The 16113-nt window shown below is 47.3% G+C and overlaps 2 protein-coding genes across 2 annotated transcripts; one reads left to right on the forward strand and one right to left on the reverse strand.

The window, feature by feature from the left end:
• Positions 1-3140: 3140 nt before the first annotated feature.
• On the reverse strand, positions 3141-11250 carry pomgnt1 (protein O-linked mannose N-acetylglucosaminyltransferase 1 (beta 1,2-)). The gene is made up of 22 exons (XM_086144272.1): positions 11115-11250; positions 10695-10941; positions 9531-9633; positions 9317-9432; positions 8638-8703; positions 8431-8544; positions 8219-8336; positions 7962-8060; positions 7746-7873; positions 7594-7664; positions 7223-7298; positions 7050-7133; positions 6937-6978; positions 6764-6822; positions 6135-6207; positions 5911-6039; positions 5401-5526; positions 5163-5227; positions 5006-5050; positions 4786-4921; positions 4597-4706; positions 3141-4514 (listed from the first exon to the last, which is right to left on the reverse strand). Exons 2-22 carry the CDS (start codon positions 10812-10814, stop codon positions 4433-4435), a joined length of 1962 nt encoding a protein of 653 aa, XP_086000398.1. The 5' UTR covers positions 10815-10941; positions 11115-11250; the 3' UTR covers positions 3141-4432.
• A 1140-nt stretch (positions 11251-12390) lies between these two features.
• On the forward strand, positions 12391-13845 carry LOC147237111 (interferon-induced protein with tetratricopeptide repeats 5-like). The gene is made up of 2 exons (XM_086165486.1): positions 12391-12395; positions 12474-13845. The coding sequence occupies exons 1-2, from the start codon at positions 12391-12393 to the stop codon at positions 13798-13800; spliced, it is 1332 nt and encodes a 443-aa protein (XP_086021612.1). The 3' UTR covers positions 13801-13845.
• The last annotated feature ends 2268 nt before the right edge of the window (positions 13846-16113 follow it).

Genomic DNA, 16113 nt, shown 5'->3' on the forward strand with positions numbered 1-16113 from the left:
GGTTTGCGTTAGCCTCGTTAGCCTCTTACTAGAAGTAAACAAAGAAATTAATTGGTCGGCTGTCAATCACATGGACCCACCCAACCAGTCACCCTCTCATTTAGTCTTCAATGAACCTGCGGATTGGTTTTGGACATTTTTCAAGGTCATCCTTGTATATGTGCAAGCAGTTCCTGCTATTGAAGGTCACTATTACGTATTTTCTTCGATTTTAACGGGGCAACGGATCAAGGATCACTATTCAGTAATTTTAAAGGTACGGGAAGTCCACAAATTGAGTGGGAACTCTGTTAGTACGGCGCGACGTAAGACGATTTTTGGCGCAAGTCGAAACTCACATGCTGTAGTTGGGTACCTGTGTCGCTAAGCTACGCTAACACGGTGGTAAACAGAAGGTCTGGGATGCTGGCGCAGGTGAGTGTGGAAAGCGGAATGTAAACAGAGCCCTGTTCGCTTCGCTCGCCAACTTGTTCCCGCTTCGAATTTGATTTTAACGTTGAAAACAGCTAACGTCGGAATGACGGAGCAATACTTTCTTAACGTGTAGGAGATGGCGACGTAGTCACGAAACAGAAACCGAGGACCGGATCTATTTCCAAGAAAGTTCCCCCTAACTGTACCCGGGACATTGGCCATTTATTTTCTTCACGCTAGCTTCCTCCTGATGAGGTCGTCTCCTATCGTATGTTCTCCCCCGCCGCTAACATCAGCTTCTTCTTCCTCCGGCTGAAAACAAGCCTCTCCTGTTAGCGCGGCGCGTTCATCCCGTGCAGCTTCCTTTGTCCGCCGCAGTTTCCGTCCTGGTATTGTGAGTAAACACGAGCTGATAAAAGGACGGGAGGCGGGAGGGGCGGCGAGTCCGACCGCCGCCGTCGGATTAGTGTCCTCATCTCGGTTTCTCTTTTGTGCGGCGGGGGAAAAAAAAACCCGACAGGGAGTGTTTTGATATTCTGTGCAGGGAATGTGCGACGCTAATGGCGCTCATTTGGATTTCAGCTGCGCGCGTGGGCGTGTGGGGGTCAAACAGAGAGCGAAGAAAGCAAATGTCAAATGGAATATAATGCAAATATGCACAAATACTCTGCAGTACCTGCAGGTTTCCATTGATTAAACCCGTGAAGTGGAACCTCAATTTACAAGCGCGTTGACTGCAGAGTTTTCCAGTGGATTTTTAGCTTTTTGAGCCGAGATCCGAGTTAGGAGCAGCGTTAGGATGAGCATTTGACAGCGATGTGGCCGCCGCTGTCCGTGAAGTGGCGTTTAAAAACAGTAGGACGCGCCATGAGTGACGTGAAGGGACGGAGAATTTGTTGTGGGTGAGATATGGTGACGGAGAGCATCGTCTCTGAGAAGGTAGTTTACGGAGATAAATGAAGTTTAGCCATAAAGCGTAGCAAAATGTGCTAGTTACATTTAGCAACATACTGTAGTATTAATTGTGAAGCCAGTAAGCTAAGGATAGAGCATCAGCTTGGTCCAATTTTTAAGAAAAATACACTTAATAAATGCGGGTTATTTCTTTATATTTTCTATTTATTTATTTATTTATTTTTTTTGAAATTGTTATTTATAATGTACATTTTTCCTATATAAAAACACATCGTAAAACAGGGGAGCTAGAATGGATTAATGGTGTTTCAATTCATTTTAAAGAATAATAAAGTTTGAAAAATGATTTTAAAAAATAAAACATTTAATTTGATAAGTGAGAGCGGTCAATGCAGCCAAATCAAATATTTTCGTCAAGGAATCAGGGATTATTCTATCCCACTTCGACCAGGTTTATCAGAACACGATTCAACGCAGCGCAAAAGAGACACGATCGTTTTACAGAATTCCGTTTCTAGGCAACAGCACTTTAGCGCCGCCTCGTGGTCGACCTCAAAGCAACGTCAGGGATCGGAATCACGCCAAAATTGTATGAACGCTACGAACGCTTGGAAATGATTTTCCCAATGAAATGGCTTGGATTGACAGGAACCTGTTGAAAGCGGGGGAATAAACCCCGCCGCCAGACGCTCCAATAACAGACCTGCCAGGTATTTAGAGTTAAATCTGTCATCATCTCACTGCCGCTGAGCTTCATGTTTGACAATAACCCTGCCGGCTCACATGCAAACCCACACACACACACACACACACAGAGAAATCAATATTCCATCTACATCTGGGCCATCAGCCTCCGGGCTCGCCTCATCAGAATGCTCAATAGGTCAAAAATGACATTTAAAAGACGGCGAGCGTGCACGTGCACACACACACGAGCGTGCATGTGTCTGCACGGACCGCGGATGTCTGACTGACAGGATAAAATGACCGGGTTTGGTGCCTGTGTTGACAACAGGTGTGTGTGTGGCGGATGTGGGGAAACAGCAGAAGGCTTAATGCACCGCAACACACACATTTCGGTCAGCGGTGAAAACACACGAGGGCGAGTCTATCTTCATCACACCGTAGGACGACACACACACACACACACACACACACACACTAACCACCTTCCAATCATTTGTGCAATCTTTTTGCAAGGCCCAACTCCTATTTTAGACATCAATGCATTTAGCCATCAAAGTATTTTAACCATTTTAAAATCACTAAAATCTAAAAGCTTTGCTCAATAATGTCATTTCTTCCACTTTCCCCATCGGTTGGTCATTTCATTTCAATTTCCTGGTTAGAATACCGGAAACAGTCATTTCAGTCAGTTTCGAACGGATAAAACCGAGAGGCCCCGTTTTCAGACTTGGTACGTTCCAAGTCGGGATCACATTTGGATGGAAGAAACCACCTGATCAGAGAGGGAAAACAGCCACGGTGGGTTTGACCTGCAGCTCCTTCCCTCCAAACATCTCTCGGGCCGAAGCTGCAAGGACAGGATGCTGCGCCGCCACAGGATTTACACAGATTTGCCTTCACACACACACACACACACACATTTCCGCACGGTAGTTTTGCCCAACGTCATTTAGACCCAACCATTCGCTGTCATTCACACGTCTGGACAATTTAGTATTTCCAGACTCGAGGAACCCCAGATGCAGATGAAACGCTGACCAATAAGATTGCTGCTTTTAAGCCCCGCCCCCTCCCCGGCGGACAGCCCGTTATAATTCAGCGACATCACACAGGAAGAGGCGGTGTTTTTTTTTTTTTTTTTTTTTTTTTTTTAAAAAAGACCAACACACTTTTATTCACGTTCATCATGATAAAAATAAGTCATCTGCAGCTCTGATAGATTATCTATCGGAGCCAATACCGATCGACAGCCCAGAGAAAAATTTAGTTTTTTTGTTTTGTCCTCAGGGCTCCAACGGACCTCTGGCAAGGATCCGTGCAAAAACACATTTAAAAAAAATAATAAAACACCAAAGCAATCTGTACCTTATTCAGTAAATATCCCGGTTTAAGGGTTATATTTAAACATTTCTCTTCTCATATCAAGTTTTTGTGTTTTTGTGTCACTGCTGGAAAGTTATTTAGTGTTTTAATTTGTTTTAGCTCATTTTTAATGTTTAGCAGTTTTTGTGCGAACCTATTTTTTGTGAGATCTGACTTTCAGTGCATTTAATGACTTTTTTTTTTTTTTTAAATTAATATTTGTAGATAATTTAAAGGAAAGCCTTCCCCCTTAAATCTGGTTTCAAATGTGATTAATTTGAAAAACCTTTATTTCACTGATTATTTTAGTAAAAAGCAACAGTTTAGTGCTTATTCAAACTTAATTCCTGAATTTTAGTTTTTTTTCCCCCCCATGCCATTTTCAGTTTTCTTGTCATCTCTGGCTGCTGTTGTTGGAACCCGGTGCCTTCTCCAGTGAAATGTCAGAAAAAAAAGGAAAAAAATAAAAAATAGCAGCTGTCAAAAGTCACAAAAAAAGGAGTCAATAGGAGGGGATTGAAAAAAAAAATCCGAGCAAAAATTTTTAAAGACTTTCGGGTCTTTTCTTCCTGAAACCGGGTGAAGCAGCTTCCTTTCAGGTGAGAAAGAAAGAAAAGGAAAAAAAAAGCCCACAGGGCTGTTTGATAAAACTCGATAGCTAAACACTGAAAAACATGACCCTTTTTTCAAAAACCTTTGTCAAAAAATATATAGTATGTCCTTGCATTATAATCATTATTATCATCATTATTATTGTTATTATTTTTGTTGTTGTGTTGTTGCTGTTGGCGAAGGGTTCCAACAAAACCAAATCTGGGAACAAATAAATTAAAAAAAAAAGGTATAACTGATAAAATTCAAAATAAATATGATGTGAGTAATAATTGTGTGCACGGGGGGGGGGGGCACTCAGTAGTTCCAAACAATAATAATAATCATAATAATAATAGCTGTTGAAATGAAGCAGAGTGAGAAACAAACAAAAAAAAGGACTACATTTCCCAGCCGTCCTTTCACTGCCGGGCCAAACCATTAGTGGCTGCGTAGGGGAGGTCTACAGCTGCTCCACGGGCGCCCCCTCCTCTTTCGGCGGCGGCTCCAGGTGGATGGGAACGACGCCGGCCGGCTTCTTGGCCCTGGCGAGGAGGAGAGACGGCTCGGCGTCAGATTCGGGATCCTCCGATCCAGGCGAGCGCGCCATCGAGCGGGTGGACTCACGAGTACGGCGAGACGGGCACGGCCACCACCAGGACGTGGTTCTTCTTCCTGAAGAGGCGCCAGAGGCCGCGGTGGTTCCCCCGGACGTCCAGGTCCCAGACGTGGAGGCACTGCGAGAGGCGGGACGTTCACACGCGCACATCGCCGGCATTTTTTTTTGTTTTTGCTTTTTCTGGCTCTCGCGCTCACCTTGGCCAGCTCCGTCCACGTGGACGTGTCCGTCTCCGACTCCATCCTGATGAACATGACGTAGGTCTTCCCCTCCGAGTCCGGCAGGAACGAGTCCTCGCACGGGTTCTTGCCGTGATCCAGGACCTCCGCCTCCCTGACACACACACACACACACACACACACACGTTGCCATGAATAGATCCCGGCCCTGCTGAGGCTCCGCCCCCTCCCCACTCACTTCAGCAGGTTCTGGATCTCCACTTCGTAGGCGTCCTTCTTTAAGCTGTCAGGGGGAAACAAAGGGGGAACGAGGGGTTCGTTACCGCGGTGATGCCTCTACGACGGGCGCACGTTGTGGCGCGCACGTGTTGCGGGCGTGAGCGCGGGAGGCCCACCTGTCCACGTTCTTCAGCTGCACGTTGGGGACGGTGTTGAACTTGTGTTTCTTGAAATAGACCTCCTGCGGCAGCAGAGGGAGAGAGAGAGAGAGGCGGCGTCAGGGATCTGAAAGGAAAATGTCGGCGAGCAGGACGGGACGGCGAGCAGGACGGGACGGCGAGCAGGACGGGACGGCGAGCAGGACGGGACGGCGAGCAGGACGGGACGGCGAGCAGGACGGGACGGCGAGCCCACGTGAAAATATCCGTTCATGTTGAGGCCGATGATGCCGAAGTGGTAGGAGCGGGAGACGTCGGGGATGATACACTCCCGGCCTTTCCTCTGCTCGGGCATCCGCATCCACATGTCCCAGTCCCACAGCTAACACACACACACACACACACACACACACACGCACACACTGTTAATCCACAACTGGAACAGAAAATCAAGCCGTCAACGTCAGATTTTTCTTTCTTTTTTTTTTTTTTTCCCCTCTCGCCCTCGGTCGCCGGTCTTAATTGGTGGTAATTACACGCGTGTAAAGGGTAATTGCACGCGTGTAAAGGGTAATTACACGCGTGCACGTGAGACCCGGACGTGTCGTCGTTATGAAAATGTTTTCAACACATGCCATGACACTTTTTTTTTTTTTTTTTTTTACACGATGAAGCTGCAAAAATGTTACACCGCGAATGATTAAAATCTTAAATAAGACATGTCTGGATTTTTCTCTCTCACACACACACACACACACACACACACCTTCTCAGGCGTGGGCCACTTGGGCTCCAGCTCGTCCTTGTAGAGGCTCTTCTTCAGCAGCCATCCCAGGCCCGGCATGCTCTCCACCCGGTACAGCAGGGCCGGGTCTTCGGCCGTGTGCTCGTACCCCTGAAACGACAACACCGCGGTGTGTGTGTGCGTGTGTGTGTGTGTGTGTGTGTGTGTGTGTGTGTGTGTGGTGCATCAGACGTGGGAGGCCTCACCTGGTCGTTCCAGGCGGAGATGCAGTACAGGCTGTCGTCCTCGTCCAGCAGGTGGAGGGTTTGACTCAGGAAGCTGGAGGAGAGACGGCGGTCGGGGGGGTTTGGTCGTGGCTGCCTGGTTGCCAAGGCGACCGATTATTTCCACTGGATTGCGGCTGACAGGCCGACTGAATCAACGCTTTTAAGGGTAATTTGGTGATGAAGTTGCTCGTTTTGGGGTGAATCTCTCCGTAAAACCGGTGAATTCATGCGTTTCGGTCAATTTATTGACGATTTCCTGGCTATTTGTGCTATTTTTCCATACGATCATTTTCTCAGTCATTTCTTGATAAACTCTCGCTATTTTGTTTCTTTCTGGACATTTTCTCTCTTCTTAATAAACTTCTCAGACTCCTGGTGATCTGCTGCCCCCTAGTGGAGGCCTTGGAGGTGATCGATAATTCTACGATCACCCGCGGAATCTATTTACGACTAAATTCGAGATCTTTGGACCATTTCTTCCTGATTTTTCAGCCATTTTCAATCAATCGGTCATTTGTCTTCGATTTCTAAAGCATGTTTTTGGCGGACTGATCAACTGACATCGGGACTTATTTCCAAGGAGGTTTGTTTTTGTAGCAGTGCAACACCTGAAGAAGTCGATGGAGACGTCTAGATCTTCCTCCAGGACGATGGCGAACCTGGCGTCCTGGGATAAAAATAAAAAATTCAAAATCGTCTGTGAGTTTTTTAAGAAACGCTCGATTTAAATCAGACGTTTATTTGCAGATCCTAATGGGAGCGAGACGACGGGCCGACTCACCGGGTGGAGGTTGAAGGTCGCCGTCAGACTGGCCTTGTAGTGCTGCGGACAAACATTCGTGGTCGGTGATTTCGGCCGATCGCGCGGCTCCGGTTTGACCCCGCGACCCTTACCTGGGAGACCCTGGCGTTCTTGATGCTGATGGGCGTGTGCTGAACCCCCTTCAGGCCGAACAGCTCCACCACGTCCATCGGCTCCTGGGACGACACGCGTCGCACAGGACGTACATCAACACCGGCGGCAAAATCTGAAGCGACCTGCCGAGAGCGAGACGGCGGCGCCGCACCTCGTAGTATCCGTCGATGAAGACGGTGATCATCAGCGGGTTGACGCCGTGCGCCGAGAGGAGAGAACGCAGCATCCTGGAACAAAACACCACAGGGAGGAGGCTGAGCGAGAGGGCCGTGGACTCGGGACGGGTCGCCGTGACGACGGCAGCGACAAAACCCCTGATGGACACAGCTGTCGATGTCACAAGGACGCCCGTCCCGTGATGGCCAGGCATCTTGATGTTAAATGGATATCCGTCCTGTGACGTACAGATGTCTTGACCTCAAAGGGACGTCCATGTTGTGATGGACGGACGTGTTGACATCATAGGGACACCCTCTGGCTCACATTCTGTGTGTGTGTGTGTGTGTGTGTGTGTTTTCTCACCGGTAGAGATAATTGGGTCTGTTCCCGGCAATGACGGCGACGGGGACGTTGAAGACGTTGTTGTTGGGCAGCTGGAAGGGAGAGGAGTTCAACTTATTTCCAAGGCGCGGCGGCGGCGGCGGCGTGCGTGGAAGGGCTTGCGCGTGTCTTACGGGGTCGGGGTTGAACTCGATGGGCGCCGGGTCCTTGCAGCTGCAGATGCTGCCGTATCCCTCCACTTTGCTGCAGAACTGCTTCCTGCGGCGGTTGAGCTCCGTCTCCGCCCAGTGACACTCCGCCTCTGCGGGACAAACGGCGCCGTTGCGGCCTCGGACGCCCGGACCGGAGACGGCCGGGCGTCCGAGTCGGGTCCGAGCGGCGGTTCTTACCCTCGGAGGCGGTGAGCTGCACCTCGGTCTTCAGCAGCACGGGGTCGCCCCAGGTGGAAAGCGCCGGAGACTTGGCGTGCTTCTCGCCGTAGACCTGACCTAGACGGCCGGACGTCGAGATGCGATCAACGACTATTTTCGTAAGAGGTCGATTTAGCTATTGGACTGAAGCGGGACGTTTAATATCCAGGTGAAGCCCTAGAGCGCCCCCTTGTGCCCGGGGGGTCACACTACAACCAGAGGGTAGAACTTCTGACCTCCTTTTTTCACCACCAGCGTCCACATGTCCCTCCAGCCGAGGTTGACGGACACCTGACTGCCGAGGCCTTTGAGCAGGTTCTTGGCGGCGTCCTTCAGGTGGAACGTGCCTTCATCCTGAAACAAAACAAAACGCGCAAATGACATAAACACGCTTTTAGACGGGGACCTCGGCAAATGACGACGCCTGGGATGTCGGACCGACGCCGACCTTGATGGTGAAGATGAGGACCCGGCCCCGGGTCACCATGTTGAGGAAGAGGATCATGGCTTCGTCCTCGTGGGGGGAGTAGGTGTCGAATATCCTCTTGGCCATCACGTGTCCCTGCCAATCACACGGGTTTCAAGTGACTTCCTGGGTGTTTTGGAGGGGAAAAGTAAAAAAATAAGAGTCAGACGGAGGAGGGGAAGAACGTACGGTGGCCTGGTTGAGGACGATGACGTGGATCCCCCTGCCTTGCTCCCGCATGTCGTCCTCCAGAACCTGGCGGGACGGAAAACCCGGATCAGCTGCAGGTCGAAACCACAAAGGCTGAATTTGCAACGCGTGAAATTGCAAGGTAAAAGAGGTGCAAGATGAAAAGTGGCCAGAATTTGACTGAGAAATACAAAAAAGATGTGACAACACTGGAACGTTTGGAGGAAATGTTGAAAAGTCCGAAAAGTGGAATCGATGGATGGATAAAGAAAGGGTTTTTCATTTTTAATTCAAAATGTTTCAATCTAAAACATGTGATTTCTTTGGGAAATCAAGAAAGTTTTCTTTACAGGAATAATTCATGGAAAAACTCCATTAACATCAAGTTACCATATTACTATAAAGTATTACAAAAACTAACATAAGATGATATGAAGATAGAATACGGATCAAAAAAAAAAACAAACAAAAATGGCCAACATCAATAAGAAGACATTTAAAGTTAGCTAAAAATTAAAAATAAACAAATAAATAAATTGATAAATTAATTAATTAATTTAAAAAAAAAAAAAAGAGAGTGATAAAGAGTGCAGGCAGAAAATTAAAAATTAAAACAAAAAAAAAAAAAAGTTCTTGAAAATAACAAGCCTAAGGAGGCAGTAGAACTGCAGTGACTCACAGTGGTCCCGTCCACCGCCACGTAGACTTTGGAGCGGCTGGAGTAAACCTCGATGTCCAGCACCTTGCGTCCGTTGGGCGGCCTGCGCGGCGTCTCCATGTTGGGCAGGACGTCATCTGCGGGGATCACGACGGCATAACGACCCCGCTGAGCATCCACGAGTAACCGACCGACCGACCGCGGCGGAGGTCAGAGGTCAGAGGTCAACACCCACCGTATTCCTGGGCGGCCGCTTCCTCGCTGGCGACTCTCCTGGTGTCCAGGATGAGCTTGATGTTAACGATGACGGTGACGAGCAGGAAGAGCACGGCGCCGGCCTGACGGACACAAAACGCATATCCCCGTGGAATTTCAACTTTATTTCCATTTTCAGACCCTACACTCGAATTCTGGTATTTCTATTCCTTTATTATTTGATGAAAAAAAAACTCCAGTATTTACTTTCTAATATTCACATCACATTTTTAATGTACTTTTCCATTTTTTCCCTGTCAACAATTACAGTATCATACTGCGGTGTTTGGATGATTTCTTCCTGTTTTATTCCATGTGAATTCTTGCAAAAGATCACAAAACTAGTCAGTTTCACTTGTATTTTTTTTTTTTTAATTTCAAGACATTTACTTGTTTTCAGGCACTTTCTAACTGATTTTTGAGGAAGTTAAAATACCCAACATTTCTTTGAATGCAGCAAGGTGTGGATACAACTTACAGGTCCTTATGACCACTGCTCTCATCAGCGCAATATTTATATTTATAACATTTCATGATCACTGATCACCTGTTATTCTGTAATCATTCCCGGAAAGGGCATTTCTTTTCTTAATATGTATCATTTGTATACTAATATGTTACTTGACATAGTCTCTGTGTATTCTGTCTCTAAATCCTTATTTGCACATGTACACTTTTCTACTCTGTAATGCTGCTGTGAGTTGAATTTCCCCATCGTGGGATCACTTAAGTTATATTATTATGAGATGAGATGAGAGATGAAAACAACTTTATTTATCCCGAAGGAAATTGTTGTGCCAGAGTTCCAAGTAAAAAACATAACAGTAATAGATAATAGTAGAAAGGAGGAAGAATAAGAAATACTTATATTACTTATACTATATTATTATTATATAATTATACTTAAATACATTATTACTTAAATACTTATATTATATTATAAGAAATAATATTATCCACACTATATCTTCAATTATCTTATCCTTTTCCATACATTTTCTCTTTAGTTGAAGAGGTTTTTGCCCTCCAAAGCCCTCCAGCTCCTTCAGGTTGTATGTTGATCCTCCACCCCCTCCGATACTGGACCCTATCGATTAGTCAAACACGCAATAATCGAAGTGATCAACACTGAGGAGGGTCTGACCTGGCAGAAGCGGCGGATCGTCCGCTTGTTGGTCAGCCGGTACTTCCAGCTGAGGTAAAGGCTCCGCTGCTGGCGGGGGATGAACGGCTTCGCCCGGGGGTTCGGGGTCCAGGACTCCATTCCGGACTCTCAGAACCTCCGCCCGGCTTCCTCCTCCTCCTCCTCCTCCCCCTCCTCCTCCTCCTCCACCCGGTCCGGCGGCCGGGACATGCACGGTTCCGCGACACCCAACGACTCACATCGCCATCTGACACACACACACACACACACACACACACACACGACAAGCTAACTTAGCTTACATCAAACTTTAGCTAAGGTGCTGCTAGCTTAGCCGGCTAACTGTCGGATTCAACATATCAAAATAAACATATTAAAATATATTCGTGAGTCGCCTTGTCCCTCTTGAGTAAAACTCACAGGTTTTCTTCGATAAATGTCGTACTGCCGTTTTAATTTTATTGTCGCTGGTGGAATTCGGCGAAATGAGACACTGGTTGTTCAAGCAACATGATACTCGCAGCGTCCCTGCTGCTCCGTTCTTCTTCGCGGGCAGTGAGATGTCGTTGAAGCTGAAGTGCGCCCCCTAGTGGACGGGGGAGGAAGCGCAGTGTGTTCGTATTATTTTCTTTATGTTGATATTTGCATTTTATGGTCAAAAACAGGGGTATAAAAGTTATTGCCACATAATTTGCCGGTCCGGCCCCCTTGATACCTAGAACAATATGAAGAATATGAAGTCCAAATATGAAGCCCAATTTTTCTTTTGTTTTAGTGTAAAGGAGGTATACAGGAGGTATACTCAAAAGGGACAAGGCGACTCACGAATGTATTTTAATATGTTTATTTTGATAAAAATCATGAATTGTTCGTCTCAAAAAATACCTGACGAATTAATTAAAAATGAATATTAAAAAAGAATTGATGAAATTACACCCTAACATATTGTTGAGCTAAAAGAGAAAATTTGCCACGACAGTTTATTATAAAATTGATTGGTAGCATGTGTAAGAGGAGGTGTAATGTTTAACAAAGCTAATGGCGGCTGTTCTGGTTATTAAATCAATCTTTTTAATTTTGCCCATTTCTTTTTTTGCTTTTGTTTTTAATAGAAATAAGAAAAAGATAACACAATCAACAATGTCACTTGACATTTTTTCATCCAAAAATCATTTTTGTTTTCCAATTCTGAAGCAAAAAATACATTGCAAAGTTACTTTTTCATTTTTTTCCTTACCTGTTTTTTTTTAAACCCACTGTATACGCACAGGCAGCACGAACACAAAGATTGGATTTCAGGCAGGGGGCCACAAACTATTGTTCCGAGGGCCGCAATTGGCCTCGAGTCTGACACCCCTGGTCTAAAACAAGCAAGCAGGTCCATGGACGACTTTCTATGGAAATTTTTCAAACTGAATTTCCAGCTAACCCTGCCCCTTGCTCCAGTGAAAGGTGGGATTGGGCTCCGCATGTGAGCGGCGTGAGATGTATAGACGATGAGTGAATGATTGTTCGCCAAAGTCTTTACCTTTAAAAAGAAAAGTCCACGGGGAACGACCTTGTCGCGTCACCAAACCGCAGCCCAATAAAAGTTGAACATTAGTGGTTTTATGGCGCCACGCCCCGCAGGGAGGACCCGCACCAAAGGGCAGCGCTGTCACTTCACCGGCGGCGAGCGGCGCGACCGTCGGGCGTCATGAGGTGAGCGGACGCCGATCCCGTCCTCACTGTCGCCGGGTCTCACCCGACGTTGAGATGTTCGCCGTTTCTGTTTCCCAGCGGCGGGCGGACGCAGGAGCCGCAGCCGGAGGCGGAGCTGGAGGCGGAGCTGGAGGCCCTGCAGTGCCACTTCACCTGGGACCTGGACGCCGGCCGCTCGCAACTCCTCCGACTCCGGGACAAGCTGGAGGACATCGGCGCGGAGGAGGGCTACAGCTGGCTGGGTCACATCTACAACCTGCAGGGCTACGTCCACCTCCGGCTGGGCTTCGCCGCCGACGCCCTGCGCTGTTTCGGCAGGGCGGCGGAGGCTTTCCGCCAGATGAGGAACACCGTTTCCGACGAAGGCCCCTGGTTGGTGGTCAACTACGGTAACCTGGCGTGGCTGCACCGCCACCTCGGGGAGCCGTCGGAGAGCCGCGCGTACCTCAACAAGGTGGCCGCGCTGCTCGAGGAGTACCCGTCCCCGCGCGCGGACGAGCTCCACCCGGAGATCTGCGCCGAGAAGGCCTGGACTCTGATGAAGTTCGGCGCGGGCGGCAAGGCGCGGGCGGCGGGCTACTTTCAGACGGCCCTCCGGATGCAGCCGGACACGGTGGAGTGGCACAGCAGCTACGTGCTGGCGCTAGCCGGCGCTCAGGAAGAGCGCGGCGCGGCGCTGGAGGCGGACATCTTCGAGAAGATGAAGGTGGCCAAGGAGCACGAGCCGGAGAACCTGTACCTCGCGGCGCTTTACCTGGAGGCGTGCGCCGGCAGGGGGAAACGGATCGAGGAGGAGGCACGGGACTTGGCCAGGAGGGTCCTGAGGAAGCCCGTCAGCAGCTACAGCGGCATCAAGCCTCTGCTGAGGCTCTACGGACTCCGCATCTCTCTGGACGAGGCCATCGACCTATCGGAAGAGGCTCTGGAGAGACACCCGGGGGAACGCTACCTCAAAGCCTGCGTGGCGTCCTGCTACGTCCAGAGGATCGTCCTGCATCGGGACAACCCGCCCGAGCAGAGCATGCTGGACCGCGCCGTCAGCATCCACCGCCAGGTCATCGCCCATTACCCCGGATCGGCCCTGAAGTGGCGAATTTCCCTGGCGAACATCTACGCCGAGTCGGGCCGCGGTCGGGAGGAGGCCGAGCAGATCTTCCGGGAGCTTCTGGAGACGGAGCGGGAGCCGGAAGACAGGCAGATGCTATTCAACGCCTACGCCAGGCACCTGAGCGCCGTCCACAGGGCCAGCTATCAGTCCATAGAGTTCCACATGATGGCGGCGGCCATACCGCGGCCGTCCGCCTACCGCCGCCACAGCATCGAAATCCTGGGGAAAATCAGGGACAGGAGGAGGAACCGGATGTGCGGGGAGATCGAGGAGTTTCTGGCGGCGCTGCAGGAGTGACGGGAGGGTTCGACCAACCGCGGCGCCCGCGACCCGCGGCAACGACGGCAAGGACCCCTTGTTTATATCCTGCACAAAGTTCTGGGAAGATGATTTCACGAATGGAAAATTACTAAAAGTGTCGACGATGTTGAAGAGTAAGACGTCGCGTTCCTGACGATGCTCCTCGTTGGAAAAGAAAACAAATGTGAAAAAAAAAAAAATTACACCTATTTCAACAAAAGTAAAGGCAGCAGATGAAATTTGCCATCACAAGAATTACGGGTGTGTTATAAGAGTGTAATAAAGGCAAATGCAAAAAGAAAAAACTTTTAAATTACAACATGATTTAGCATTATGTTCGAAAAACAAGGTGACCTTAAAATTATTTCCACAGAAATGATAAGAGCAGTAGATAGAGTTTGCAATCCAGAGAACAAGTGTGTTATGACAGTGTAATAAAGGCAAATGCATTTTTTTTTCATTACAACATGAAATATTATGATCGCAGAAGAAATAACAATAATAATAATAATAATAATGATCATAAAAAGAATAAGGGGAGTTTATGTGTTTATGTTGGTGGTGCTGGTTCACTCAACATGCGTGCAGCAAAGGTATGTACTAGTGTGTGTGTGTGTGCGTGTGTGTATGTGGTGTTGACATGTAGCTGGAGTCTTTGTCATGTCAACTGATCAGCTGTCAGTTGCCACATTAAACGTAGTGGGTGTGTTTCAAGCGCGCGCACACACACACACACACACACACACACACACACACACACACACACACACAGTGATGTTTATTGAGAGATCTTGAACTTGACACGGCTGAAATGCCAACAATCCATGAATCTCATAAAACCTGATGTAAAGCACAATCAAATGTATTATTTTCGGTGTAAAGATGAAAAATAAAAAATAAGGACAAAAACCAGTTTGCTTTTCTGCGTGTAAATGTGCAGAAACCAAAAAGAAAAAAAAAACAATTGGAGAAACACACAGAGATGATAAAAAAAAAAAAAAAAACAGGAATTACCTTGAAAAAGTATAAATAATAAATAAGAACTGACCTAAAAGTAGGCAAAAAGGCGAATAGAAATAATAGGGAAAAAAAATGCAAGACATCAAAATATCAGTTTGACGAATGAATGAATAGTGTGTGCAGAATTTCAAAGATGGCCGCCCGTTTTTTGTTTAATTTACAACCGACGTCAGGCGCTGTCAGTTTGAGGGCCGGAGCCGCCGGGAGCCTGCGGCTGCTTTGCAAACACGTCACTGGATCACCTGCTAATTACGACTGCTGACAGTTTTATAGGCGAAGAGGTCAAACAAAGAGCCTTTCCCATTTTACCGTGACGCTCCCAAATATTTCGCTTTGAAAATGCGACGGCAAAAACCCAACTGTTCGGCCGCAACTGGTCAGATATTGATATAAAAAGTTGTACGTCTCTCTTCAAGTGCAGAAAATTAGCATCTTCAAGAAAGCCTTACGTCCCTTTTGTTTGTCCGTAAGCGGTTACTAATCTCCACGTTTAGCCAGTCGGCAGGAATTTAGCGGTCAGTTAGCAGTGATGCTAGCCAGGCCTTTTAGCTCCTGGGCTAATGTCAGCTAATTAAAGTTAACGTTAGAGCTTTTACAGCCCAAGTGTTCCTGGTTGTTGTCATTTTTTTTTGACAAAGATTTTTATTTTAGAAGGCTAACACAGCAAAACTTCTGCGCATCGGACCGATGAAATGACCGTGAAATTCTGAGGACGTTCAAATCCGATACCGAGGAAGACGAATTCGACAATTTTAGTGCACAGGAGGAAGACCAAGATAGCAATTAGCTGGAGAAGGACTTTTCCTTACGTTCTTTAATATTAATCTTTTTCATCAGCCTTCTAAGAGGCACTCTTCGGAAAAAAAAGAATTCTTAACATCTTTGTAACATCTATCTGTGTAAATATCTCACATTACAACATGGACACTTGTTCCTTATAGACAAGTGCAGCCTGTATACGTACACATATTTATTTTATTTTTTACTAGTGTGGCTTACATTCAGGTGCGCCCAATAGTCCAGAAATTGCGGTAAATGAAATAATTCTAGTATAATCTCAGTGTTCTGAGACTCTTCTATTATTTTGCAGCAGCATAAAAGTACAATTATTTGATCGAAAACAGCTGATACTGATCAAATGTTTTAACCAAAGCTGCAGTTACGTTAGTTGACCTCTAGGTGGCAGCACTGTGCAGCAGACTTTTTGAACCAGAGTTTAAGAGCCATTCAGGCACATTTAACAATAATTACTCTATCATTAACATTTAATGGCTTGTAATTGCCATTTCA

Source organism: Fistularia commersonii, chromosome 1, assembly GCF_037954325.1.
Source record: "Fistularia commersonii isolate RoL2024-O1a breed Wild chromosome 1, RoL_Fcom_v1.0, whole genome shotgun sequence".
Taxonomy (NCBI): domain Eukaryota; kingdom Metazoa; phylum Chordata; class Actinopteri; order Syngnathiformes; family Fistulariidae; genus Fistularia; species Fistularia commersonii.